This window comes from Neofelis nebulosa, chromosome 3, assembly GCF_028018385.1.
Source record: "Neofelis nebulosa isolate mNeoNeb1 chromosome 3, mNeoNeb1.pri, whole genome shotgun sequence".
NCBI classification, from domain to species: domain Eukaryota; kingdom Metazoa; phylum Chordata; class Mammalia; order Carnivora; family Felidae; genus Neofelis; species Neofelis nebulosa.
In genome coordinates, this window is record NC_080784.1 from 175459228 (window position 1) to 175487002 (window position 27775).

Here is a 27775-nt window from a genome sequence, read left to right on the forward strand (position 1 = left end):
TGGGTGGCTCATTTGGTTAAGTGTCTGACTTCGGCTCAGGTCATGATCTCACAGTTCCGAAGTTCGAGCCCCATGGCAGGCTCTCTGCTGTCAGCACAGAGCCCGCCTTAGGTCCTCTGTCTCCCTCTTCTCTGCCTCTTCCCCACTCGTGCTCGCTCACACACTCTCTCTTCTGTCTCAAAAATAAACAAACATTTAAAAAGGATGAACGTAGGGGTGACTGGGTGGCTCAGTGGGTCGGGCGTCTGACTTCGGCTCAGGTCATGATCTCGCAGTTGGTGGGTCTGAGCCCTGCATCGGGCTCTGTGCTGGCAGCTCAGAGCCTGAAGCCTCCTTCGAATTCTGTGTCTCCTCCTCTCTCTGCCCCTCCCATGCTCATGCTCTGTCTCGCTCTATCTCTCAATAATAAATAAACGTTAAAAAAAATTTTTTTTAAAGGATGAAAGTAGACCGCTTTCTTACACCATATACAAAAATTAACTTGAATGGATTAAAGACTTGAATGTAAGACTTGAAACCATAAGATTCCCAGAAGAAAACTTAGGCAGTAAGCTCCTTGACATTGGTCTTGGCGATATTTTTCCGGCTCTGACTCCAAAGAAGAGGCAAACAAAAGCAAAAACAAACAAATGGGATGGCATCAAACTAAAAAGCTTCTGTACCGTGAAGGAAACTGCTATCAAAACGAAGAGGCAACCTACTGAACCAGAGAAGATATTCGCAAATCACATATCCAACAAGGTGTTAACACTCAAAATACAGAAAAAAACTCATACAACCTAACAACAGAACACAGTCCAATTAAAAAATAGGCAGAAGGGTGCCTGGGTGGCTCAGTCAGTTAAGTGGCCGACTTTATTCAGCTCAGGTCACCATCTCCCAGTCTGTGAGTTTGAGCCCCACATTGGGCTCTGTGCTGACAGTTCAGAGCCTGGAGCCTGCTTCTAATTCTGTGTCTCCCTCTCTCTCTGTCTCTCCCCTGCTTGCTCTCTGTCTCTCTCTCTCTCTCAAAAATAATAAACATTAAAAAAATTTTTTTTAAAAAAATAGGCAGAGGATCTAAAAAGACAATTTTCCAAAGATGACATACACATGGCCAAGGGGGACATGCAAAGATGCTCAACGTCACTAATCACCATGGAAATGCAAATCGTCACAATGAGCTATCACCTCACAGAAGTTAGAAGCGTTCTTAAGAAGACAAAAAATAAAAAGTACTGATGAAGATGTGGAGGAAAGGGATCCCTCAGTACACTGTTGGTGGGAATATAAGCTGGTGCAGCCACTATGGAAAAAGCATATGGAGGTTCTTCAAAAAGTTAAAGATAGAACTACCCTATGGTCCAGCTCTTCCACTTCTAGGTACTTATCTAAAGAATACAAAAACACTCATTTGAAAAGAGATGTGCTCCTATGTTCATAGTAGCATTATTTACAATAGCCATGAAAAGGAAACAACCTAAGTGTCCACTGACAGATGAAGGAATATGGAGTAGGTGGTACATGCACACAGTGGAATACTACTCAGCCATAAAAAAGAATGGAAGCTTGCCATTTTTGACAACATGAATGAACCCTGAGGGTACTGTGTTAAGTGAAATAAGTCAGAAGAAGAGAAACAGAATGACTTCACTCATATGGAATCTAAAACCAACCAACCAACCAACCAACCAACCAAACCAGACTTCCAGAGTGATGGTTATCAGAAGGGAAGGAGGCTGGGGTGGGCAAAATGGGCAAAGGAGGCAACTGTATGGTGACGGATGGTAACCAAACTTTTGGAAGTGATCACTTTGTAATGCATACAGACACCGAATTATATTCACCAAATGGATCTTGTTCTTTCCCTTTCCTTTTGGGATCAGGCTTCCCCCCACCTCCCTCTTATTTCCAGGTTGGGAGGGGGGGTGGAGTGAAGAAAGGGAAACAAACCACAAAAGACTCTTAACAACAGAGAACAAACTGAGAGTTGCTGGAGGGAAGTGGGCAGGAGGATGGGCTAGATGGGTGATTAAGGATTAAGGAGGGCACTAGTGATGACCACTGGGTGTTGCACATTACATGATGAATCACTGAATTCTACTCCTAAAACCAACAGTGCACTGTATGTTAACTAAAATATTAAAAAATAAATAAAAGTAAAAGTAAGATGAATTTTTAAAAAAGACACCATGATACGTTTGCTTTTTCTATTATCACTGATGTGACTTCTTCAGAAACAATAAAACATACTGTCGGGAACCTTAGAATGACTTCAACTAGAGTTTAAACTTTAACAAACTATGTTAATTTAGAAACAGAACATACTGACTTGGACTAATCTATCAATTACAATTCAAAAAAAAAAAAAAAAAAAAGGTTTTTAGTTGTACAGCCAGAGCAATCCATGAAGACAAAATGTAGGATCTTTGAAGCTACAGAGAAAAAGGTTCCATGGGCTTTTAACTTTCTTAACTTTTATTTATTTTTTAATTAATGGTCAAACCATTCTCTGAAACAATAAGCATAATGTATTGCAATTTTATTTCTGCTGGAACTAGAGAAATTTGGAATCTCAAAGATCATTAGGCATCAAAGTGCTTTGAGACAACTGTGCAACTTTCTTGGGACGGCGAGCAGGTAGCGAGTGGCCCTCGGGAGGCAAAGGCATCTGAAACACCAAAGATGACAGTGGCTGGAGAGCAACAAGAACACCCTTCAAAGAAGGGTTATGAGGCGCCTGGGTGGCCCAGTCAGTTAAGCTCAGGTCACGATCTGACAGTTCGTAGGTTTGAGCCCCACACTGGGCTCTGTGTTGACAGCTCAGAGCCTGGAGCCTGCTTTGGATTCTGTCTCCCTCTCTCTCTGCCCCTCCCCCGCTCACTCACTCACTCTTGCTCTCTCTCTCACTCTCTCTCTAAAAAAAATAAATAAACATTAAAAAAAAAGAAGGGCTGTATCTCTAACTTTTAGGCTAGATTTCTCCAAATTAAGGCTGTCATTTTATTACTAGTTATGCCAAGTTTAATAATTCCATAGAAGAAAAAGGAGAGGGAAAAAAAAAAAATCACCAAATGAGCATCTGTAGTTCAAGTCCACGAGAGAGAAATGATTTTATAACCAGGCCCATTTCCAATGAATCTGAACACTTGTTACTATCATGATCTGTGACAGGAATGTGTTTCCATTATAACCCTCTATGAGACTAAATATATTTTAAACATCTTTTTTTTTTTAATGTGTATTTATTTTTTAGGGGGGTGGGGGAGGGAGAGAGAAAGAGAATCTGAAGCAGGCTCTGCACTGCCAGCGAGGAGCCCAATGAGGGGCTCGATCTCACGACCACAAGATCATGACCTGAGCTGAAATCCAAGGACGCTTAACCTACTGAGCCACCCAGGCACCCTCAGCAGAGGAATTTTTGACAGAAGGTCACCAACTTCTTTCCAAGTGCTTCTAGTAATAAGAAATATACCTGCCAGACGCAATTTCACCTACTTCCAGACAGCCATCAACTGTAAAAAAGCTAGTGAGCTCCAGTCGGTTTCATGGTTCTCCCTTTGGTTGGTAAACAACATAGTTAACAAGAATACACGGATTTGTGGTAGCTGGAGGCTATGCCTCCCCTCCCAGCGCAGGCCCCACCCTCTTCCCTCACGGCTGGATACAAACTTGAGTAGGTCCCCTCTGCCATGCTGGCACCACGCCTCTCTCCCATCCCTCCTTGGAGGAGCCTCCATGAGTTGGGCCAATCAGCTCCCAAAGGTCTGGGAGTAAAGCAGATTGGCAGTTAGGTGACTGGATGCCTCTGGAGCTAAGAGGTCATACAGACGTGGAGGCTGGTGTGACCCTACAGAGTGATGAGCCAGCTGGGAAAGCTGGTGTGTAGAATAAAGAGAAAACCGGACGAAAGAAGAAAAATTACATGGCCCCAAAGAGAGGGAGCCAGAGAGACTTCCTTGGTTCCTTACAACTTCTAGTTTCCAGCTCTTGCCCTTATTTTCATTTCTAAAAGCCTCCTTCTGATTAAGCTTGCTTGACTCATTTTCTGTTTCTTGCAACAAAACCATCATTGACTGACTAAGGCTCATCTGTTTCCTGAGCATTCCCTGAGCGCCGCCTATACGCAGTGGGCATCTGAGGACAGCTGAGCGCTGCAAACAACTTCCTCTCTCAAGAAACTAGAAGCTGGTGGATCGGCAAGAATAGAACATAATTAGGGAGAGCAGGTTGGTGATAATCAGGGCTGGTTTCACGGACGCAGAAGCGAATGCAGCTATGACAACCAAGAGTCGAGTCCTCTTACCACCGACTGCCTATATGACCTTACGGAGGTCCCTTTCCTTCTCTGAGTCTCCGTTTCTTCATCTCTAAATGAGAAATTTGAAACGTGACTTTCAAAGTCCGCATGTGCTTTTATGATTCCTTAAAAGCAGTGGACTCAATACCTCTTACATATCCAGTAACAATATTTTTAGAAGCCATGTTGGTTGTGGAATGTCTATAACCCCTGCCCAAAGTTTACAATTTCAGTTAGGAGACGACACAACACAAGCACCAACCTCAACGCTGCACTTCCGGTTCTGAGCGATGGAGTCAGGGCAAAATGAGCCCTCAAAGAGCTCATCATCTAGAGCAGTCAAGTGCAGGCCAAGAGAATTTGACGGAGGGAAATGTCCTAAAGCCAGCCACTGGCCACATGTGGCTCTAGAGCACTTGAAGTGGGGCTAGAGTGAGGAACTAAATTTTGTACCGTATTTAAGGGCAATTAGTCAACATTTAAGGTTAACCAGCTTTATGTGGCTAGTGGCAATTACCAGCACAGATCTAGAGGTCCAGATAGATAACCCGAACACAAAGTAGCTCTCCAGCAGGGACAAGCATCAGAGAAGGAGAGGCTGATTATGTCCAAGAGAAAGAGGAAGAGACAGGGACACTGAAGTGGCCTGGAAGGAGTAGGAGAGTCTATCAGTGCTGATGTGCAGTATGTTGGGTGCAGAGGGGACAAGAGAGTGAGAGGAGCATTCTGGGCGAAGGACACCATCCATGAGAAATCATGGCTGCAAGAAGCACAGCACATGAGTGAGCAGTGAAGCACTGTGCACGGGCAGTGCCACCGTCGCCCTGGCTCCCCACCCCATACCCATTCTCCCCTTCGTCCTTACAACAGGGGATATTGCATAAGGTAGCAACATGCTCAGGCATAATTCAACGTCTCCCAGCCTCCCTTGTGGTGATGAGTGGCCCCTGACACAGTTCAGATAATGAGACCAAGTGGGGCTCTACTTGGGATTTCTGCAACAGCCTTGCTCTCTTGATATAGAGGGACCACCTTTTTCCTCCTTGTTGGTTCCCTCTTCACTCAGCTTGGAAACATAGGGGAAGCTGAAGGTGGGGCAGCCATCTTGTGACCATGAGCCACGCAGGAGGATGAAACAGGAAGGATCCCAGATCACCGGTAAGATCATGGAGCCAGTGAACTAGCCTTGTTCTAACATTACCCATACTGCTTTTGTGTGTATGTGTGTGTGAGAAAAATCAGTCCCTCCTCAGTTATGCCAGAGTAGCAAGATTTCTAATACATTCGGTCAGACAGTCCCTAAATGACAATAAACGGCACCGAGAAGTGAGGAGCTAAAAAAAATGTGCAACTGGCAGGGCAGAGAAATCGGGCAGTAGGAGATGAGGAGGAACCCCCAACAAATGAATGGCAGCCCAGTGACTTTACTACGAGCCAGTAAAACCTCTGGTCTAACTGTACGCACCCAGTTCTGCACTGGGACCTACACCTGATAGGACACACTGCAGTGTTGGGAATAGTGGAAGAAAAGTTCCAGAATGCAATACGTACAGATTTCTCTAGGGGAGAATGATGAACACATTTTGCAAACAGTAATAGGAAGAAAGACCACTTTGTTAAGGCAGGTACTCCCACCTCCGACCCCTAAGTTCCTCAGTCTGAAGCCTTGCAAGGCTGAACAAGTCAACTGCCTCCATGACCCGCCCCAGCCCCAGCCCCCCAGCACAAGGCCAGTGCCAAGAAGAAAAAGAAAAACTTCCCCTCAGTAACTGTTTGGGGAAAGGTGACGCTGCAAAAAAAAAAAAAAAAAAAAAAAAAAATCTAAAACCCAAACCCACTGAGGTAAGACTACAATCTCTCATCACCAGAACTGTCCTTAGTCAAAAGTTCTCAAGCTAACACACCTGCTCAGGAAATGAACCATAGTACTTCAACTTCCTGTGAAAAACCTATGCTCTCTCAAGTACAAAATGCACAGTTTAGTACTACAAATTATTTTCAGAATCATAGAAGACCATAATGTAGCATTTCTAGATCAATAAGTGAGGCTTAAAATCCTGTCAGTATCCATTCCGCAAACATTTTCATTCATACGAAAGTCATAAAACAAATTTACTTGAGGAAAAAAATCCATTTAGAAAGTAGTTTAATGCGTCCCTTGGCTTTATCTCCAGATTTTACAAAATCAAGAACTCACCAAGTGTGCCAACAGCTGTAATTCTGGAGCCGCCAGCTCATGTCCAGTGGGGACGTACGGCTTTGCCACCTCTAGGAGATACACGTCCCTTCACTTAAAAAAGTGAGATTAGGGGCGCCTGGGTGGCGCAGTCGGTTAAGCGTCCGACTTCAGCCAGGTCACGATCTCGCGGTCCGTGAGTTCGAGCCCCGCGTCAGGCTCTGGGCTGATGGCTCGGAGCCTGGAGCCTGTTTCCGATTCTGTGTCTCCCTCTCTCTCTGCCCCTCCCCCGTTCATGCTCTGTCTCTCTCTGTCCCAAAAATAAATAAAAAACGTTGAAAAAAAAATTTTTTTTAAAAAAAAAGTGAGATTAACAGAAACCATTCAACCAGGAAGATTCTAATTCTGTTTTTGAAAAATATGATACAATAATGCCTAAACTGGGTGCTGTATTAGGGGCTAACGGTGAATTTTAGAGTCCTTCCAGACTAAGAATTGCTTTCACCTATCACACACACAGATTTAAGCAAACATTCCTAAAACGCAACGGTTCATCACTGAGTTTAAGAGACTGGATTTAGAACCGACACGGCTTGCTTCGTAGCTGTGTGAACCAAGTGCCGTGGGTGCCGTGGCCATATGGCCCAGCATTTCCAGCCTCACCTCCCAGGTAGCGGGCAGTGCCACCTACAGCACAGTCACTGTGAGAATTACCACCCAGCTGCGTAAGAATGCAAACACCACGTGTTTAACACACGATAAGGAGAATTATAATGGCTAGTATTAATATTTGATTACCTTTATAGCAAAAAAAAAAAAAAAAAAAAAAAGGATCTGTTGGCTGTTTCATAATCTGCCATTGAACACATTTCTAATTCTCAATCTTCTCTTCATTTTACTAAGAACCACTGAGGGCTTTTTTGGTTGGAGTTTAAATCAGAATAGGATGAACCCTTGCCTATCAACCACTACACTGTGAGATTCGGAGGGCTTCAAAGTGTGGTCACTAAACCCACAGCATCAGCATCACCTGGGAACCCGTAAAAAACGCAAATTCTCAGGCTCCCCCAAGAACTCCGGGACCAGAAGCGTTAGACCTGAGCAACAGTAATGTGTGTTGAGTCCTCCAAGGGGGTCTTGAGCACGTTCATTTTGAGAACAGCTAAAGGAAATGTAGTCTTGGGTCAATACCACTAACCTGTGGCCCTCTGATGGCTCCTGGGAGGGGATGAGAGAGGCTCCCCTGATCCCTCACCTTTCCAGGTGCTGCTGGGGGCAACACCAGAGTCCCCCGCACCCTCTCACTCAGCCTGAAGCAGAAGAAAGGTAAACAAGGCCAGCCAGGAGAGAAGCCTGCTCCTGGGGCATCAAATCCCACTGGCCCCCACTGGCCTAACAATCCTAACCGTCAGAATCACAGGTGACAACTCAAAGCCCCTCCCAGAGGAGGACGGGTTGACACCAGCTCATCCATAAAAACCCTTACCATGCATCCACACAAAAACACATCCCTGAATGTTCACAGCAGCACTGTTGCTAACAGCCAACAGGTGGGAAGAACCCAAACCCCCCCCCCCCCAGCTGGTAAGCAAACAAAATGTGGCGCATCCATACAAGGGAATATTAACGGACCACAAAAAGGAACGAAGCACTAATACATACTATAACACGATGAACGTTGAGAACACGCTAAGTGAAGAAAGCCACAAAGGACCACGGAGCATGTGATTCCACATCTATGACACGTTCCCAACAGGCAGTCTAGAGATACAGAAAACAGATGAGCAGTTGTCTCAGGTTTGAAGGAGGCGTGGGACGCATGGAAGTGGCAGCCATGGGCTTCCTTCTGGGCGGACTAAAACGTTTTAAAATTAGATGGTGCTAATGGTTGTACAACTCCATGAGTGTAGGGATAAAAACGATGAATTGTGCACTTTAAATGGGTGAATTGTACAGTATATGAATTATAGTGCAATAAAGCTGTTTTTTAGACAAAGCAAACCCTTCCTGCCAAATGCGTCCTCAGGGCTAAGCTAACCTGCCTGGGAGAGCTGTCCAGGTCACACGAACAGGCCGTAGGGTAAACCGCATAACCGTAGAAGGACCAAGAGGATTATGAGGGAGGCAGGCACCTCAGGTGCAAGATTCAAGGAGATGCTCATTCTTAGGACTGTGTAGGTGGAGGGCCTGTACCTGCGGGACCTTGACATCGAGTGCCTCCTTGAATTTTGCACGCAGCTCACCTGCTTGCCTCACCCTAGTCCTGCCCTGATTTTGAGGCTGTTTCATGTTCAGATAGGTCTACAGATTTTACTCCCCTGGAAGTATTTTCAAACTTCTTACCATTCCCTTGCTCTATAAACTTCAATGGCTCCCTAACACCTACAGATTAAGACTGAAAGGTGACAGATCAAGACCTTCCACTTTGGACTTCAATCCTGCAGGCACACAGGCACAGGCTCTGGAGTAAGATTGGCCCTGAGGGGGAAATCTCTGCCAGCTAGGGTGCTGGAAGCAGGGACTCAGAACCAGGCCTTCAGACCCCAGGGCCCCCAGTGCCCAGGCCCTTGGCCCTCTGCGTACCGCAGCCTTCCTACCAAGCAGCAGAGGCTGAGATGGGATGTTTGTCTCATCAACCTTAGCTCTAGGCTTTGCACCAAGTGTAAGGACCGACTGTTTAAACACCAATGGTTAATTAGGAAAAGCTCTGTCAGAGCTAACTTGCAATTGTTATCATGCACAAAAACAGCAAACTAAGGCAAAATCTTGCCATTCACTATGGCTTCCCAATGTCAGTAATGACGTGCCAAGAAGCACAATAAAGGGGAAAAATTCTAGTAGCTTCAAACTACAGGAATCCATGAACAATCAGATTTCTGGCTTACAATATTTTATCTTGAACCTGGTCTTTATTCACTACAGAAAAGCAAAGTTATATGGAGAGTAAATTAGTAACTATTTTAAAGAACCATGGGACTCTGGAAATCAGATACTATTTTTTTTCTTTCTTATTTTACCCACGCCCTAAAACTCTGTAGAAAAAGAAAAACATCTCAATTTCAGAAGGTGGCTCTCCATTCAAAGGAGCTGTAAATGAGCAAGGAAGATACATACTGTAACAAAAACAAGACCAAAAACAAAATCACAGGGAAGAAAAGGGATTTTTGAGCTTGGAAAGAATGTAGGACCATAAAGACACAGGGAACAACACTGCCACCAAGTGGTGACAGCACCTCAAGTCACCCTCTGAAGTCTAGACCAGTAATAACTGGGACAGCAATCAAAATCCTTTGTGGGGAGTTTTGGGGTTTTTTTGTTTTGTTTTGTTTTTTTGTTTTTAAGAATTCATGCCCAGGCTCCATATGCAACTGACTCGTGAGGTGAGGCAGAATGCAGAGGGGCAGGTGCAACCCATATTTTAAAATCTCCCCAAGTGACTTTGGTGCACACAGTGAAAGCTAAGAACCAGGGATCGTAACAAAAGGTCATACAGATGTCACTATGATGCTCATATTTTCAGTAAAGTTTTACCTGTAGTCGTTCCGCTTACACGATCCATTAAAATTTACTAATGGTATATAAATTCTTGAAAATTTGGCAATGTACAACACAAATAAATCATAGTTATACAATAGTTTCTATATTTTCACGACATAAAGTAATCGTTATAAAGATTTAGATTATATTCCTTAGTCTTGCCATTACTGTTTACATCTAACCCAACAGACTTAAGCTTATCATAAACTAGACACAGCTACAGTCAAACACAAAACTCTTTGAACAGTAGTTTCACTGGACTATTTATGGGTTTCCAATCAATAAATCTTATCTAGATTAGATGGGTTTTCCTATTTTCTCTTTTAAACGAGGCACGCAAAGCCTGATGGCTTCTACTGGTGGTCAAGTCTGTCAACACACAATGTAATCTGAAACGCTTCAATGAAAGGTATCAGACTAACACCAAAATTGTTCCTTTGCACACAGAGGTAATTCAGATGATTTTTCCTCTTTCCAGAGTCGAGAGTTACCTAAAAAAATATTTAACACGAAAAAATTATCTCTCGTATGATACACAATGAGGCAAAACCACGCAGTGTTTCTACTACCAAGTACCTGGTCGGAAGTTGACTTTCTGCATTTTTTGCAGTCCTGACAATTAGGTCAGAGCCCACTGCTAAGAAAACACCTGCACGGTCTCTGTGCCCTGGGGGCCACCCAAGACACAAAGCATCCCTGGAAACTAAGGTGGCAGGAAAGAGGCAGAGAGCCATATGCTTGGTTTCATTTGGCACATATCAAATTTGTCTTACCCCTTTTAGCACATGTTTATCACCGCATTTTTCCCACCAGACAAACTCGTTTCTTCTCCAGGCAGCACAAACCTCCTCAAAAAATGTCACTGGTGACCCAGATCTCCTGGAGGTCTGAGACTCGTGGGTGACTCCTTAGGGCAGCGTCAGTGACGCACAATAGCGGGAAGAGGCACGGGAGCCCCCATTCTAGGTCTAGAAGGTCTGGGCTGGATTCCCCGTGGTTGCTCGTTCTAAGCCCTTGCTACCCAGAGTGGACCAGCACCGTCAGCATCACTGGGGAGCCTGTTAGGAAGGGAGACCCTCCGGATCCATATGGACCCCCAGGACCAGAACCTGTCTCTGTACAAACACCTCAGAGGATCCTAAGCACATGAACATTCGAGACCATGTCCAGAGGAAGCCATTCAATATACAGGTTCATTCCTGACTTCGCGGGGATGAGAGCAGCTCCCCCACTTTATCTTCAGTTCAGGCCCGTGGTGGGATCACCCGTGGGAAGGCTCTAAAAATAAGAAGGCTGCCATCCAGACCTCAGCACCACCACCCCCTCAGAACAATTATGTCTGCGCTCAGCCGTGCCCGACAAATTCAGCCCGAAACACTTGCAACCCTCAGCAGCTTTGCCCTGTGGCAGATTTGACGGCATCCCCGTGATACCACATCTGTGGAGTGTATAGTCTACCAAGTGGGGACCTTTTACAAGCTCACCATCTCACCAACTCCTCAACCAAAGAACTCAGAACACGGAGGAGAGAGCACGTGCTTTCCTGGGGTTTCTGGGGCAGTAGCCATAAGTGGTCACCACAAACTTAAAGCATCACTGAAGAATTTTGCATTAAATTTAAGCAACCAGGCGGCTTTCTGTATTCTATTTTATGACCTACCTGTGTTTGTTTCATTACAAAAACATTTGCCTTGCCAAGTCTTCAAGTACGAATTGGTGGTTCCCCCACTTACGGTTTCCCTTCAATGCATTCATACACCTGACCTGCCTCTCTGAAGTTCAGAATGGAAACCATCCCTCCTAGACTTTGCTTAAGTCAGGCAGGGACTCCTACAAGAATTACAAAAATAAAAGTCTGAGATTTGGGAACGTTTGTGCTGGTCCTCCTAGACATGGGTGGGTAAATTTCTAAATAGAAATTGCCTACCTACTCCAGATGGGTCTCCAAAACAAAATTCAGATTCTTGCAACCTAATTATTTCACAGAGATTTTGTATATAGACAGTGAAACACCCTGAGTAAATGGCAGGCTGATATTGTTGGAGGCAGCATTTGTCCAGTTCTGTCTCCACCTCTGTCCACACTGCCTTTATAGTTTCCTCTCTTTTAGCACTATAGATAGTTAGAGCCACATTCCTCACTAACACCCATCTTCTCCAGGTTTTAGCCCACGTATTAAAAAATGAGAACCCCAAAGTTACAGGAAATTCTATTTCTCCTTCCCTTGTATCCTTAACACTACGCAAACGGTTTATAAGTCACTGGTGCTTTATTAGTATTTTGTAAGTGGGATGAAATGGGCAGCATGCTACAAATATCTGCCTCACTTTTTCAGCTCGAAAAAAAGGCTACAAAGGTTTCCTGTCCATTTAAGTTTGCACTGCCAGAATATAAACACAAAATAGTCACAGGCAGTCACTCTGAGCATCTGAAACATTTTAAAAGGCACCATTCAGGGCTCCCTGCAAACACATTTTTATGTTCGCCATGCCCAAGTCAGGGAATGAGCTCACAGTGGCCACCTGCTGCAGACAGCCGGGCTGCCCACGGGTCCAGCCCCCAGGGAAAAGCAGGAACAGAGGCCACAAGCCACCTCTAGCAACACACAGTCTGCGGGGACAGTCTATCCAAAGCAGCAACCTTGGGGCTGTAAGGTGTCTGAGGATCTGGAGGAGTCTCAGCTGCAAGGGAACACACAGAGAGCCACAATGTGGGTCCAAGCAGAAAGTGGTGGCATCGCTGTACCCTAAAGATGGGGAGCAGACAGTGGCAGAGGATGAAGATGACTTATCTGGGAGAAGAAAATTCACAGACATATACTGAGAAATCTCTCCCCGTGCCCTGCATACTCCAGACCCAATATGGACATGGAAGAAGAGATGGCTGACCAAAGGCGAGTCCATACATTAAAAGACTCAGAAACATGTGGATGCCCTGTGGACAGACAGGGAGACCCGTGGAGAGACAGAATAGATGTCCAGGGCAGGTGCCTGCAGGGGAGCTCACTCCCGAAGAGGGGGCATACCCGGGAGTGATGCTGTGCATCCCCGACTGCAGCCAGGCTTGTGTGCAGTTCACAGCATGAGCTTTGGGGCATAGACCCATGTGCTCCAGTCCTGCCTCTGTCTCCCACTAGCTCTGCGGTTTGGGGAAAGTGATTTAAGCCACTCCAAGCATCTGCTCCCTCATCTGTGAAACAGGTGTAATAAAAATGCCAACCTTCATAAGGTTGACTGGGAATGAAATAATTCATATAAAGCACTTGCCATTAATGATAGCATAAGTGATTATTATTATACCAATTCAGAGTCCTAAATGCTTTTATTCTCTCTCTCCTCTCTTCCTCTTTCATATAAAGTACCTACAATACAACCCAAAAATCCATACAGTATTTAATTCTAAAAAAAGAACATAAAGGACAAGTTCCTATAGAGGAGGAAGGGAGAGTCTGGTAAGAAATCACTAATGAACAAGTACTAAGTTTGTAAAAATCTGAGCAATTTACTTGCCTTCCTTTAAAAGTCATCAAACCCACAAGGGTTAGAGAAACCAATGATAGAAATCATGAATAAGTGACTGCCAAAGCACTCTACAAGGAGATAAGTGCTCCGGGAAAGTCAGGATAAGGAGGTCAGGAATGTCTGGTGGTAGGAGGGGAAGGTGCAGTGTGAAACAGAGTGGCCAGGAGAGGCCTTGTTGAAAAGCTAATGTTAAGCAACGATCTGAAGCAGAGGAAGGAGTGAATCATGAGAATATCGGGGAAGAGCATTCCAGACCCAGGGAACAGCTATGCAAAGTCCTCAGGTGGGGCATGGGTGGCAAGAGCGAGGGGCCCCCGCCGAAGCCTCCATGAGAGCAACCAGGTGGCCGATGTATTGTGGCGCTCACCTGGCATTGCATGGGGGCCTCTCAGGACCCTTCCTGCAGGAGAGGGAGGAAAATGGACAGTCGCTCCATAGCTGGGGAAGACTCAGTGATGAGTATGGACTGGGCAGGCAGGGCAGGAGCAGCGTGCATGCAGGGCTCTGCTGTGTTCAGTACTTAAAAGCCCAGAGGGCATGGCCCGCCAACTTCACATTGCTCTGGACAACGTACTCATCACGAGAATCAAGCTTCAGAACCATCCCAAGAGGAGGGCCTGAGTGGCTCCATTGCCAGCCTACCAGCACAGAGCCCGCTTAAGATCCTCTGTCCCTCCTCCATTTGAGCACATGCTCTCTCTCTCTCTCTCTCTCTCTCTCTCAAAAAATAAATAAAACGTTACAAAAAAAAAAGAATTAAAGAAAAAATTTCCAAAAGGACTGGCCAAAACCAATGCTCTAGCACTTCACAGGTACAAGGTGCTTGGGAAACAGCTTTTTAAAAAAAACCTCTTTCGAGTGCACCAAGAGAAATCATCCCAATTTTTAAATAACAGCTAATGCCCCAAAGGACAAGATCTAGTAAGAGCCAGGAATGTGAGTCAATTACTTAAAGCAGAAACAGATTCTGTAGGGGAGGCCACATTAAGAAAACACTGAGTGGCCACTCAAAGGAAGGAGGAGGCGCAGGGGAGGGCCTGGCCGAGCCAGCAGGAGCCCCCGGGGGGTGCAGGGCCCCGCAGCAGGGGCAGTGTGCGCTCAGAGGACAGGACTTGGGCTGGACGGGACTCAGCAGTCACCCGTATGAGCGCCAAGGAATGAGGGCAGTTAGGCTGGGGAAGAGCTGTAGAGGAAGCGGTGGTCTCCATGACCCCCTGCCATCTGAAGAACAGGAAGTACAAGTATGTTCCGTGTGGCCGCAGAGACCAGGGATGGAAGGACAGGGAGCAGGATGTGGCTCAATCCAAGAAGTTCATCTGAAAATTCAGAACTGTTCTAAAACGGGGCAGGCTGCCATGGCCTTACTACGCTCCCAGCCACCCAGCACCAAGAGTTTTAAACCCATTACTGTGGCACATTTCAATACATTAAATACATCACCACAGGCCTGTCTCCACAATCCCCGCGAGGCACGGCCACTACGATACTGGGGCGCTATTGTGAAACCTCGAAATCCCACTGCTGGTGTTACTGCTGTTCTCTTGTTTCAGCCACAAATCACAGCTCAGCGCCCCCTCCTGGGTCTCCCTCCAGTCCCTGCCCCTTCTTCCCCACCCTCCCCAACCCCTCACAGGGCGCTGCGAGGACCTGGGGGGGAAGAGAGCTCAGTGGTGGGCGGGTCTCTCCACCGAGGCAGGGGAAGAGTGAGGCAAGGCCATCCCGCTCACACTGGCAGTTAAGAGAAATCCAAACCCCTGCCATTAGGCAAGGCAGCTCCCCCAGGGGCTCCACGCAGCAGGAAGGCCCCACGGCGCCCCCATGCAGAGGGGCTGAGGCAGGAGAAGCAGGGGGCCCAGAGTACCAGAGGGACCTTCCACGCCACAGGAGGGAACTTTACACCTTCGCTTCACTGATTTTCTTTCTAATCTACGAATTCTGAAAGCACCTGGGTGGCTCAGTCAGCTAAGCATCCAACTCTTGATCTCAGCTCAGGTCATGATCTCACAGTTTGTGAGACTGAGCCCCGCGTACGGCTCTGTGCTGACAGCATGAAGCCTGCTTGGGATTCTCTCTCTCCCTCTCTACCCCTCCCCTACTCATACTCATGCACTCTGGCTCTCTCTCAGAATAAACAAACATTTTAAAAAACTGTCAGTAGAAACATCATGCTCCCTCACATCAGTCAGTGTGGTAACAGGCATAATTAATCCTGTATCACAGGGGAGAAGTTTCAACAGCTTCCAGTTCACGGCTCTTAAGGGGGAAAGCTGGGATTTAAGTGAGGCCACTTTGCTCCAGCCCTCGGAAGACGTCCTTCAATGAGCTCTAAATTCCTTCCCTAAGTGCACCTTCACAGCCACCCCAGGCCCTCCCATGCTGACAGGGGAGCTCTCTGCTCTCCATCAATTTGCGAGCGACCCTCAGCGGGCCGCCAGGTGGACTTTCAGGTACTCCTGAGCACTGTGTCCAGTGGGGGCGATGAAAAATACCATCTGAGAGCATCAGCCCTGTTCTCAGGTCCTGGGAGACCATGCTACCCAGGCTTCGGGATACTGGGGGGATCCGCTCAGCGCTCCAGCCTCTGGCGGAACAATCCATCGTCCCATCCATTCACTACAAACTTTTGCCCAACAGTGTTGGCTAGCCCAGAATTCATCAAGGAACCCTGTCAACTGCAAACGCCACAAACAAGAATGCAGTTTGGGGTGAAACATCCGTTTCGTACAGTATCTCCAGGCTTAACCAATTAAAAACAGAAGCTTCCAAAAAGAGAAGCTGGACACCCACGGCGGGGCTGGTGCTTCTACCTGCTGGGCCACACAAGGCCATGTTCTCCTGTGCTGCCCACGGCTCATTCCACTCGCCCATTTGACCTTGGGGTCCCCCCAGAGAAGCAAACATTTGCCAGCACTGACTAACCTTCTGACTCCAGTTCCTCAGACCCCGACTGGGAGACACCAGTGTCCATCTGGGAACTCGCCACACTTCCTCACACAGGCAGAGAGCAAGCAGTCCCGGGGCGGGGCCTGCAGAGCTCACTGCATTTCCTCAGCGGTCAAAGCGCACCCACGAGGAGTACAGCCCCCTAGGCTGCGCACTTTACAGGCCTGGTGTTTTCCACAGCTACCAGCCCAGCAGACCCCTTTGGCTCAGAAACGTATAGAGGGAACTAGGTCACACCATCTGGCTGTTGGACTTTACCAGACAATCTGCAAAAATGAAAATGAACCTTTCAACCTTCTAAACCGATACGCACTGAAATAACTCCATTTAATGACTTAAAAAAATCTCACTGCATTTATAAGGCCAGTCTTTCCAGCGTTCCTTTAATCTTGCTCCTGCTGGGAAACAACAGTATAGGAAGCTTAACACCAGTGCTCCAATCTCAATAACGGTTAACAAAAATAACTGTATCACTTTACATTTGTATGTCTTTAGGTTTCCAAAGTATTTTTGCATTTATAATTTATTGTCATCCCATGAGCCTGGAAAAGCCAACATTCACTCTAACCATTTTATGACTCAAGGTAAGTGAAGTTATAGGATTTATATCACAAAGCTGGTGGAGCCCAAACCAGGCTCTTGTTTAATTTGGCAAAGGAGGGGCGCCTAAGTGGCTCAGTTGGTTAAATGTCTGACTCTTGATTTCAGTTCAGGTCATGACCTCATGGTTCATGAGATCGAGCCCCGTGTCAGGCTCTGTGCTGAGAGTGTACAGCTGGCCTAGGATTCTCTCTCCTTCTCTCTCTGCCCCTCCCTAACTTGCATGTGCACTCTCTCTCTCTCTCTCTCTCTCTCCCAAAATAAATAAACTTCAAAAAAAAATTAGCAGAGGATGTGTTTTTTAAATTACATATTAAGGAGAGCTCTGAGGTAAGGGTAGGGGAAGGAGGAAGAGTGGGAAGCAGCAAGAAAGAGGGCAGAGGGCAAGGGGCATGAGGAGTGGGCAGGGGTCCTCCCCCAGGGCAGCAGTGTGGAAAGTACTCTGGAAACTCTCAGGGCAGCCTGTGCTGCTTCTTAACAGATGCACAGAAGTGCATCAAGGGGCAAGAATGAATCTGTGCTACACGTGGTCTGAGAAACTCAAGTAATCTTTGAAAGTCTACTGTTTTGCTTTGCTTTTCAAAAGAAAACAAAAGCTTTCTGATTAAAGAACATTACAGAAAAGAAATACCTGCTGTTGAAAAATCTGGGTCGAGAAAAAGCTTTCAGTTTAGAACTGGATTTAAACTCGTTTTTTACATTGTAACTCAGCATAGGAAGGCCCAGAGACAGACGGTCCCAGCACACTCCGCCTGGGAGACACAGGCGGAATGGGGGAGGGGGGGCACAAGACGGTCTTCCCCCGACTCCAGACCGAGGGGCAGCAACGGAAGAGGCACGGAGGTTCCGAGGGGAACCAGAGTGCCGGGTCGGGGAGCACCCCTGCAGCCAGGCTGTGCTAAACCGACACTCGGACTGCAGCCAGGGAACGCGGGGGCAAGGGAAGGAGGCAAGTGGGGCATCAAGGACTCCCACCTGCAGCTAAGCAGTCACCATAGCTCACAGATCAGACATCCTGACCCATCTGCCACAGCCATATGCTCACCATCCAGAAACACTGCTACCACTGAGAGAACCGGTTGAGACTTTCTTGAGTCTTCTGAAAACAGGGCCGAGACCCTCCACATCCCCACGTGCCCCGGGTGAGCAGTCGGCACAGCTCAGCAGAGGCGCCCTTTTCCACACAAGGTGCCGCAAGCTGCCGGGTCCACTCACAGGCTTCCCTGGAACCTGAGGATCCCCTGCAAACAGCGGCAGGCCTTGTCATTTGAGCTTCTTAGCGAGGCAGCTTTAAACTCGGGAGAATTCTGACTTGAAATCTCACTTCAGCTCTCCTTTCACCGAACGCACTGCTGTGACGCACGCCAGCATCCACCCGGTTTGTTTCCAGGGTGTACGGTACCTTCGTATCTGCTGGGAGAATCGCACGCTTTCTGTGGGGTCGCCACTCGGAGGAATATCTGCTGCCGCCAGGAGTGTCTCCGCGTCTTCACGGGGGTCCCGCGGACATCGCCAAGGTGGTTAGCTTTGGAGTCAAAGTCCCTGAAAGCACAAGATGATGGCTTTATGACCGACGGGGAGATATAATAAGGTATTTTAGCTTGACTTTTTGTTCTTAAACAAAACACTACATTATAAATTATCTTTGTATAAGAGGACATAATCAGATAATCACGGATGTTGAATCAAGCCCACAGGGGGTCAACGCTCCGAAGGCACTGCTTTCTCAGAGGATGCATTTCATGAAAAGAGCAAGATTACGTGCCCTTAATTCATTTCCCCTGTAAAAGGCATTAAGAAATACGCTCCACAGATCATTAGCTTCCCATTTCCTTTCTTGGTGCCACTTGAGAAAAGAGAAAGTGCTGACAGGGGCACTGGCACCAGGATCACCTTCCCCCCTGGGCTGCGGATGGGAGTGTTTTCTCGGCACAGGTGTGTACCTCCACAGATGGCCACAAACATGAGTAAAGTTCAATTACACAAGCCAATCCAGGCAACGATTACACGGTTACTTGACAACGACAACAATCTTAACGTTTATATTTTTAAAAGTACAAAAAAAGTATGTTTATCAACACAACACTTGTAGTCTAGTCAGTGATTTTCTTCCCCTTTGCAGGATACCGTGGGGAGCCTGGTGACTTCCACCTGCAGCTAAGCAGTCACCACAGCTCACAGATCAGACATCCTGACTCATCTGCCACAGCCATATGCTCACCATCCAGAAACACTGCTACCACTGAGAGAACCGGTTGAGACTTTCTTGAGTCTTCCAAAAACAATGCATTAATAAACTAGTCCTAGTCAAAACTGGAGAACAAGTTGACTTTTTTTCAAGTGACATTCGGTAAGAAAGCATAAGAAAGAAGATAACAATCCTTTAGCTAAAATGATTTAAGTGTCAAAAAAAACAGCTGAAAAATCCCTGTATATCAATAGTTCAACACTTGTACCCAGGCTTGATATATCTAAATTAAACCCTACCTTTTTGTGCTCATAAAATCAGAGGTGTTATTTTCATCTACAGGAGCCAGAAATTTTAGAAAGTTTGGCACAGAGGAAGAAGAACGAAGTTTTTTCCGCAGGGCATTACGGTAGGAGATGCTGAGAGTTTGGTTGCAAAGAGAGTTTAGGATAAAGAGATACAAACACAAAAAGTATAAAATATAAGCTTCAAAATAAACACTTCAGTTCTCACGCTAAGAAAATTAAATCAGGTAAGAAATTTAAGTTTACAAATGAGATTTAACTTTTGTATTCAGTCAATAAAATTCTATTTAAACGAGTGGAATCTACGAGTGACTTTGAGAACATCAGTCCATTCAGCCATGCGCGTGGATAAGCTCTAGAGACCTGCTGTACGACACCGTGCCTGTGGTTAGCAATGCTGGGCTGTGCACTCTAAAAATGCACTAAGAGCATCTCATGTTAAGCATTCTTATCAGAATACAATAAAACGTAAAAAATCAGTCCATCTCCCAAAATGACTTTTCCTTTCAACTGGAAAAAAATAACTTTGCTAAATTAATGATGAAGTTTCTGATTTGGCACAAACCCCAGTACATACGATCAAATGCAGTTGCTGATTGTGTGTGTGTGTCTGTGTGTGTACAGCAGGGCAGGGGCAGGTGAAAATAAGTATATAAGAAATGGCTTGACATCAAGGCCTGGCAATAGTAACTAATCCATAGTAAATTAAGTCAGTTCAGATGACAGACTGAAAATAAAATCAAAAACAGACCAGTGCGCGCACGCGCACACACACGCACACACACACGCGCACACACGCAGATGCAGTGGCCCCGGGTTCTCTCCCACATGCCATGCAGCTCATCCTCTCTGTGTGAACCTCCCGGGAAGACAAACCACACTGAACTTGCCGTGTGAGTGTGCTCACCTCTTTGGCACAGCATTCCCACTTTGTTCTCCGCTCGAGCTATGCTTTAGGTACTTAAAAAAATTTGGCGAGGAGGCAGAAGGGTTAAGACGAGGTGGAGGAGCAGGAGCTGAAGACTGACCTGAGCAACTTTTAGACTCGCCAACGGGTGGATGATTCACACTAAATAGCAATTAGAGAGAAAGCAGGGCGATTAGCGGGAAGAGGAGGGGACACCGGTGGGGTGGGGTGGGGGGGGAGAGACACAGAGGGATCAGGCAAGAACGGGCTAGGCTGCCGGTGTCCCCATATGTAAACACCAGCTGTCACGGAGCCAGAGGGCTGCTCTTCACTTCTCTTCTGCGTCCACTGTCTCGTTGGCAAAGGTAGTTTTCAGTTTAAAAAAAAAAAAAAAAAAAAAGGAGCATTCTTGACCATTCCTCACAAATGTGCGCACCCAACAGTACTTTTTCCTCTGTTCCCTTTTGAGGAACTGACAGCAATTTTTTTTGTTTTTTATTTAAACCAAAAGCAAAGGAAAGCAAAACAAACTCCAGAGTTTTTAAAATACTTTTCTTTTTAAAATGAACAATAACTGGCCTTGAGTTCAGTGTCTCATTTCTCGTGTATAAATGAGGGAAGAGTTCACAAGGGAGCGGAAAGCAAAACGGGTCTGCTGTGGGGGGGCAGGGGGAGGCGAGCACTTCTCCATCGTCTCCTCACCTCTGGCCAGCAAGACGCATCAGGAAGCTGCATTCTTGGGGGAGCAGGGAAATGTACTGTCAGGGACACACATTTCCTACCACCTCGGCTCGTGTGATAACTTCAAGCTTAGCAAGAGAACTAGGAATCTCTGGACAAGGATGTTTCCATGATCGCTGAAAATGCCAGAAAGAGGGCTGGGAAGGCAGCAGGGGGGCAGAAGTAATGGGTATACAGGGTTTTAAGAAGATGACAAGAACCCCATAAACCCTCCAACTATGCTTGTCTCTAAAATGTCTTATGTTAAATACTACCTTCTGCTGTGCCTCCTGCTTTGGGGTCATATATGCAACCAAGTTCTCAAAAACCATCATAACTATTCTCAATGGCCGACTGGAAAAAAGCCGAGAGACTTTGCTACGTCCTTCAAATACTGTTTCATTTCTGTACTCATAACATTTCAAAGACCTCTGTACAGACTCTGACTCTGCATTACCCGTGCATGACCCTCACGGACACACGTCAGTCCAGGGAAGGCAGCAACTACATGTAGGTGTGGCCCTTATATATATTATGAAGTGAAGGATTTTAAAAGATTTTTAGTTTTTTAAAGATTTTTAAACTCTATGACCATCTATGGTCTCTGACAGTTAGGGTCAAATTAATTGCCAAGGGACCCCAGAAGGAACTAGGAGAATTTCTACTACCACATTGCTTACCCATCTCTATCACCAGGAAATTCAAAACACTCATGACAGCCAAATTATTGAAATTAGTAAATCTGGTTAGCAAAATCTAGAACTCTCCCACGGAAGATTTCAGAAAGCCTCTGTTCCAACTGTGTCACCCACAGAAGCTAAGCGAATTTGCCCAGGTCACAAGGCCTGCCCGGTCGGGACAGAGCGACACCCAGAACCCAACACCGTGCGTCTACAGAGGCATCCACACCGCCTCTCGCGCTCTGCTGGGAACTGAACGCTGCCTCTCCCTCCCACCACAGAAATGTTCCAGGTTTACAAATGAGCGGACTCACCTGCTCGCCCCTTGGCCGTTTTCCGTCACAGCCAGCAGCTAAGCTCCAGTACTCCTGCCTCGCACGGTGCTGGAGCCGTGATTACTACGCGCTTAGAGGGCCATTTCTGCTCCGTTTTCACCTGCTTCCTCCTGATCCCTGTACTTGCTACTTGAACAAGTAATAAGGGTCTCTTACATCTACACGTTTCCCATGGGAGGAAGGTGGGGGGAGGAACAGAACACGCCTTCAGGCTTTGGCTTTTTAAGGCAAGAGCAGAACCTGACTCAAGTCTCTCTCTCACCCAATAAACCTACCTGGGCTGCACATACCTGGTTAACAACAGATATGCCCCAGCTATTTTTGCAAAAACAGATTTACATTTTTAAACAAATCTTACTTTCGTTCATGAGGCGTCTCTGTGCTCACTGAGTGATACCTCGTAAGTTTCCTCTGGGCGACCCCTGGAGACCCCTGTGCCGGTTCTGGAGGCTCCTCGCATTGCACAGGGAAGTGACTCAGGGTGTTCGCCCGCCTTCTGAAGCCCTGCTGGGGCGTCAGTGGGGCAGGCTCTTCAGCGGGCCGGCTCTCCGAGTCACTGGACAGGTCATCCGAGGAGCCGAGGAGCCTGAAGGAGCTGTCAGAGGCGGGCACGGCCTCTCTGTCACACCCAGATGGCTCCTGGTGGTGGGGGGACAGCAGGTCAGACACATCACAGGGAATCTGTGAGACTTACAAACCTCTCATCCCAGTGGCAGGAAAACATTTTGATATATAAGCACATCTGACTATAATGCCACCTAGAGGCCACCAAAAATAGAAGGAAATGAAGGCTCATTAAGTGCCAGCTCATCAGAGACAAAATGTTATTAGGCTGCTGGACCACTAGGGAGACTGCCCCAATGCAAGCTGACGGAGGGACTGTTGTAAGCAAAGCTGTAAATAATCCCGTCTCCCTGTAAAAGACTCTACTGTGCTTTCAAGAAGCATGTGGAGTCTTGTAGAACTTGTCTGCCCAATTTAAACAAATCAAGAAGTTCTTTATCTCTGCCGAGTGTGTATTTTATACCTGCATTTTAAGGCTCTCTGATTTTGATCTAATGTTGACATTCAACTTGGTAATCCTGAGGTTAAAAACTATATCCTATATTATTCTCACAATATGAAAAATCTCTCCTTAGGCACTTCTTGCCACGATTCAGGGCAAATCATTTAACTTCTTTCTGTACCTAAATTTTTCTCATCTATAAAAGGGTAGAATGAAGATTTATCTCACTGGGTTTCAAGAGGTAAGCAAGATAATACAAGTGAGAGTTTGCTGTAAAATGTTATACAAATATAAGTTACTGTACCAGGAATTCAGTGGATCTACTGAGTGGGTAACTCACACATCTATTGGGAATCATGACAATATTTTAATACCACTGCCTTTCAAGATTCATACTTTTTCAAAGAGATGTACCACTACTCAGGCAATCCTATGCTTAGTGCGGCAGCCAAGACATGGTTGGTGGCCAATATATTCTTTTCCAGGCAAAAAATGTAAAATAAGGGGAGGTATACCAGTTTGCCCCTGAGGAAATTGCTAGAAGAGATAAATAAATCAACATGAAAAAAGTAAAATGAAATGAATGCATGTCATGATGGACTGGAGAATCTAAATTCTATGTGTTCACTTAATATACAGTGGAGTACCTTCCAAATGGTAGGCACTAAAGATTTTCATTTTTAGAAATATATGTTTATTGAGAGGAGAGATTATATACATTTAATTCTCAAGGAATTAGATAGGAAAAACTTAATTCCCAACATACTATGAAATATTAATTACCTTTAAACATGGCAGAAATTTTCCATTCTTTAAGACCCTGTAGTTCCAAAGATCCTTTTAAGGATTTAAAATTTTGTCTAAGGGGCACCTGGGTGGCTCAGTCGGTTAAGCGGCCGACTTCAGCTCAGGTCATGATCTCGCGGTCCGTGAGTTCGAGCCCCACATCGGGCTCTGTGCTGACAACTCAGAGGCTGGAGCCTGTTTCAGATTCTGTGTCTCCCTCTCTCTGACCCTCCCCCGTTCATGCTCTGTCTCTCTGTCTCAAAAATAAATAAACGCTAAAAAAAAATTTAAAAAAAATAATAAAATTTTGTCTAAGACAATACATCATAGCAAACAATCTCCATTATGCAAGGCTGTTCATCTCAACTTTTATTAATATCCCTCCAAATTACAGGAAAGAGCTAATCCTCAGCTTAATCTTACACCTAAAAGGGCCACTCGGATGTTCCTCAACTCTTAGATGATCAATTTCTGGGTTAAGATCCAATTACATAAAAAAAGTATCTTTACAATAGTTTCTCAATCTCAGGATAAAAAAAGATGTAAAGAAGTACACATAAAGATCCTCCCACACACAACTCAAACAGCTGGCTTCTGAAAGTTGTGTTTCTCTTAAGATTACCTAGAAATTCAAGTTACATGCGTGTTCCTAGATCTGGGCTTTGGAGAAGAATGCAAAACAAACAATAAGACTTCCTGGAAAAGTCACTGGAGTGACATGAACGTCACGGTTATCTTTATTTGCACTGGTCTGGAATGCTTCTCCCTGTCCACTGCCACAGGTAGAATGCCTATACTTGAAAATGAAATTCAAAAGCACCACTGCTCCTGCTCCCGTGCTTTCTGTGCTTCCGTTGATCAAAATAACTTCCCTTCCACTTGTTCCCGGGACTGCTAAGTAACCACCCTGTCTTATTCGAAACTCTCAGGGCTCCTACTATATTCTGCTTGATGCTGGTATTGAGTATCTGTCATCTCCCAGATAAGTTCCTCAGGGCAGGGGCTTTGTCCCACTCATCTGTATGTGGCAGATAAACCATAGCATTTCCAAACTTGAAATAAACTGTGGGGTAGAACCAGTATGTGGTGGATGGAGGTCAGATGATGCTCTGTCCCCCTAGATTTTAACTCAGAAAATCATATTCAGAAGACTGGTGTCTAGGGCCTCGCTCCCCAGGGGGGAGAGCGGTGCACAGACCTCGGAGCTTGTCAGAAATGCAGCATCTCAGGCCCCACACAGGTCTACTGAATCAGAATCTGCATTTTCACCAGAACCCCATTAAAGGTGCACCTGAGAATCTGAGAAGCACCCTTTCAAGGCAGTGTTTCTCAAGTAATAGACTTTTTGTCCCAAGCAATAGACATTTTTAAAGTAAAAAAACAACTGAAAATAACATTATGTATCAGGTTGTCTACAGCAAATACTGTTTTGTGAAATTTTAATTTTGGGTATAAGTGTGTATGTATGTTTGTGAATCATTTTGCTACATTAAATGAGTTTCTTGCTGTTGGCTATGGTCTAAAAACTTTGAAAGCCACATGCGCAGGAGGAAACTCAGAACAACTTAAGAGTTCCTGTGGTCAGGAGCCGGCCTCCACAAAACTTCCCTCTCATTTGCATCTGTCAGAGCTCTGGTAGCAGAAGGAAAGCTGGCCTCCCTAGCACAAACCCCAAATTCACTTTCTGGTGGTTAAAAAAGCTGAAAATGCTTAAATGTCTAGAAAGTAAGAAATTAACACAAGGACAGAGACACAGGTTTGTTGCTGAACAGAACCACAGGCTTGCTCACTATCACAAAGCCGTGCTTGGTGACGGACGCGAGGGGTGGAGCTCAGCTATTTATGAAAACAGTAGTATTTCATTATAATCACAGAGCTAGCCCAAGGGTAAAGTTCGTTCAGGAACTCAGGTTCCATATTTCATGGAACTCCCAGACCCACTCTTGAGGTGTTCCCAATTTCAATTATTTTCAACACAGGGAAAGAAGTCCATTGGCTGCGTTGTGATAAATTATCTCTTAATGGTCTAAAATTGACATCTTGTTGGGGCGCCTGGGTGGCTCAGTCCATTAAGCGTCCGACTTCAGCTCATGTCCTGATCTCGCGGTTTGTGAGTTTGAGACCCGCTCAGGCTCTGTGCTGATGGCTCAGAGCCTGGAGCCTGCTTCAGATTCTGTGTCTCCCTCTCTCTCTGCTCCTCCCCCGCCTGCACTGTCTCCTCTCTTTCAAAAATAAACACTAAAAAGGATTAAAATTAAATTAAATTAAATTGTCATCTTGCTTCTTTGCTTACAGAACGGCCATCTGCTTTGTTATGTGAAACTTCTAAGTTACAGAATTGCAAGACCAGCCCTCCCCCTGCACCAAGAAGTCTGCAGGCACCAAACTTTTCATGATTAAAGACAGGAGGCTTCCTTCATTCCCTTTGTAGGCTCTGCAGGTGACAGATGAGCATGAACCACGTCACATAGAGGGAAACGCGCTTACTTTGCTGGTGTTACTTAATGTGCTAGACAAGGAGCTGTCCAGATCCAGACTGGCAGAATGTTCCTGTAGGCCTCTGGCTTTATTACCCTACAAAAAGAAAAGCAGTCAAGTTACGCTCCCTTAGGCTTTTGCAAAGGCATCAGCTAGAAGCAGCATGGTCTAGCGAAGCATCTCAGGAAAAATGCATCTAGTGAGAAATGCTGCTGAGCACATACGTGCATTAAGATAACCAACACTGCTGTCTTTTTTTTTTTTCTTAACCACACATCAACCTAAATGTTCTTGAGCACCTCGTGGATTAGTCATTTGGCAGGGACGAGGGGCAGAAAGAAGAGAGAATCTGTGAGGAAAAGCAAGAGCTAGAGCAAGCACACTCAACACCTCTCTCCCAAGTCACGAGCTGTCACAACCTGCCTGCTGTATGACAATCAGACAACATTCTACTTGGGGGGCTCCCAAAGGTGGCCACCTGGTTTTGGAAATGGATGTTTTTGAATTATCTCTAAGGATGCTGCAGAGTGCTCAGAAATATCTTCAAACAAAATAAAATTCAGTTTTCTTTCAAAAACAATTAAGTATGACTTAAATGGATTCTGTCATGAAATTAAAAAAACAAAAACAGAAACAAAACTATCAGACAGTGCAAGCTCCAGAATGATGTGAAATGTTGAAAGAAAATCAAACTCTGCTTTCTCAGGAGTGCCATGAAAGGTTATCTGAACCCGTTGGGATGGGGAACACAGCAGGTAATTTCTTAAGGAACTCCCACATTGGTATCTACGTATACTTCATTCTTCCTGTAGAGCTGCAGTCTGCAAACTTCTCTGTTTTAAAGAGCCACACAATAAATCTCTTATCTTAGGCTTTGTGGCAACTACTCACCTCTGCACAAAAGCAAACTAAGGAAACAGGTAAATGAATGGATGTGGCTGGGTTCCAAAACTTTATTTACAAAAACAGGAGGTGGGTGGCATTTGGCCCAAGAGCCACAGTTCACTGACCCGCCACAGAGAGTTCCAGACACATACCAGCAGCAGCCGATGGTAAATGGCTTTCTAGGCTGTGCCTGGTGGCACTTAGGGAGAACTGGACCCACACTTTACCGTACTCTGTGCCCTTCACAGAGGCCGGCCAATGAAGAACATCCTTTTGGGAAACAAAAAATACCATGGAGTATAAGAGAATTGGTTTTAACCTAAACCAAGTTAAAAAGTGTCAGTAACATTGCTGTAAGACAGAGAAGACATTAAAAAGCTTTTACCCTCCTAGATTTTATAGCAAACACTCAATGGCACAAAAGCAAAG

At 45.7% G+C, this 27775-nt stretch overlaps 1 protein-coding gene across 5 annotated transcripts in view; it reads right to left on the reverse strand.

Moving 5' to 3' along the window:
• TBC1D1 (TBC1 domain family member 1) overlaps positions 1 to 27775 on the reverse strand; it is a 216860-nt gene that overhangs the window by 65821 nt on the left and 123264 nt on the right. For 3 of the 5 annotated variants that reach the window (XM_058722868.1, XM_058722871.1, XM_058722872.1), the window contains exons 9-13: positions 26471 to 26557; positions 22550 to 22830; positions 20457 to 20618; positions 19544 to 19663; positions 18459 to 18598 (exon numbers count right to left, since the gene is read on the reverse strand). In XM_058722868.1, the coding sequence (XP_058578851.1) occupies positions 18459 to 18598; positions 19544 to 19663; positions 20457 to 20618; positions 22550 to 22830; positions 26471 to 26557 (790 nt within the window). The remainder of the gene's footprint in view (positions 1 to 18458; positions 18599 to 19543; positions 19664 to 20456; positions 20619 to 22549; positions 22831 to 26470; positions 26558 to 27775) is intronic. The other 2 variants (XM_058722869.1, XM_058722870.1) reach the window with 2 other exon arrangements.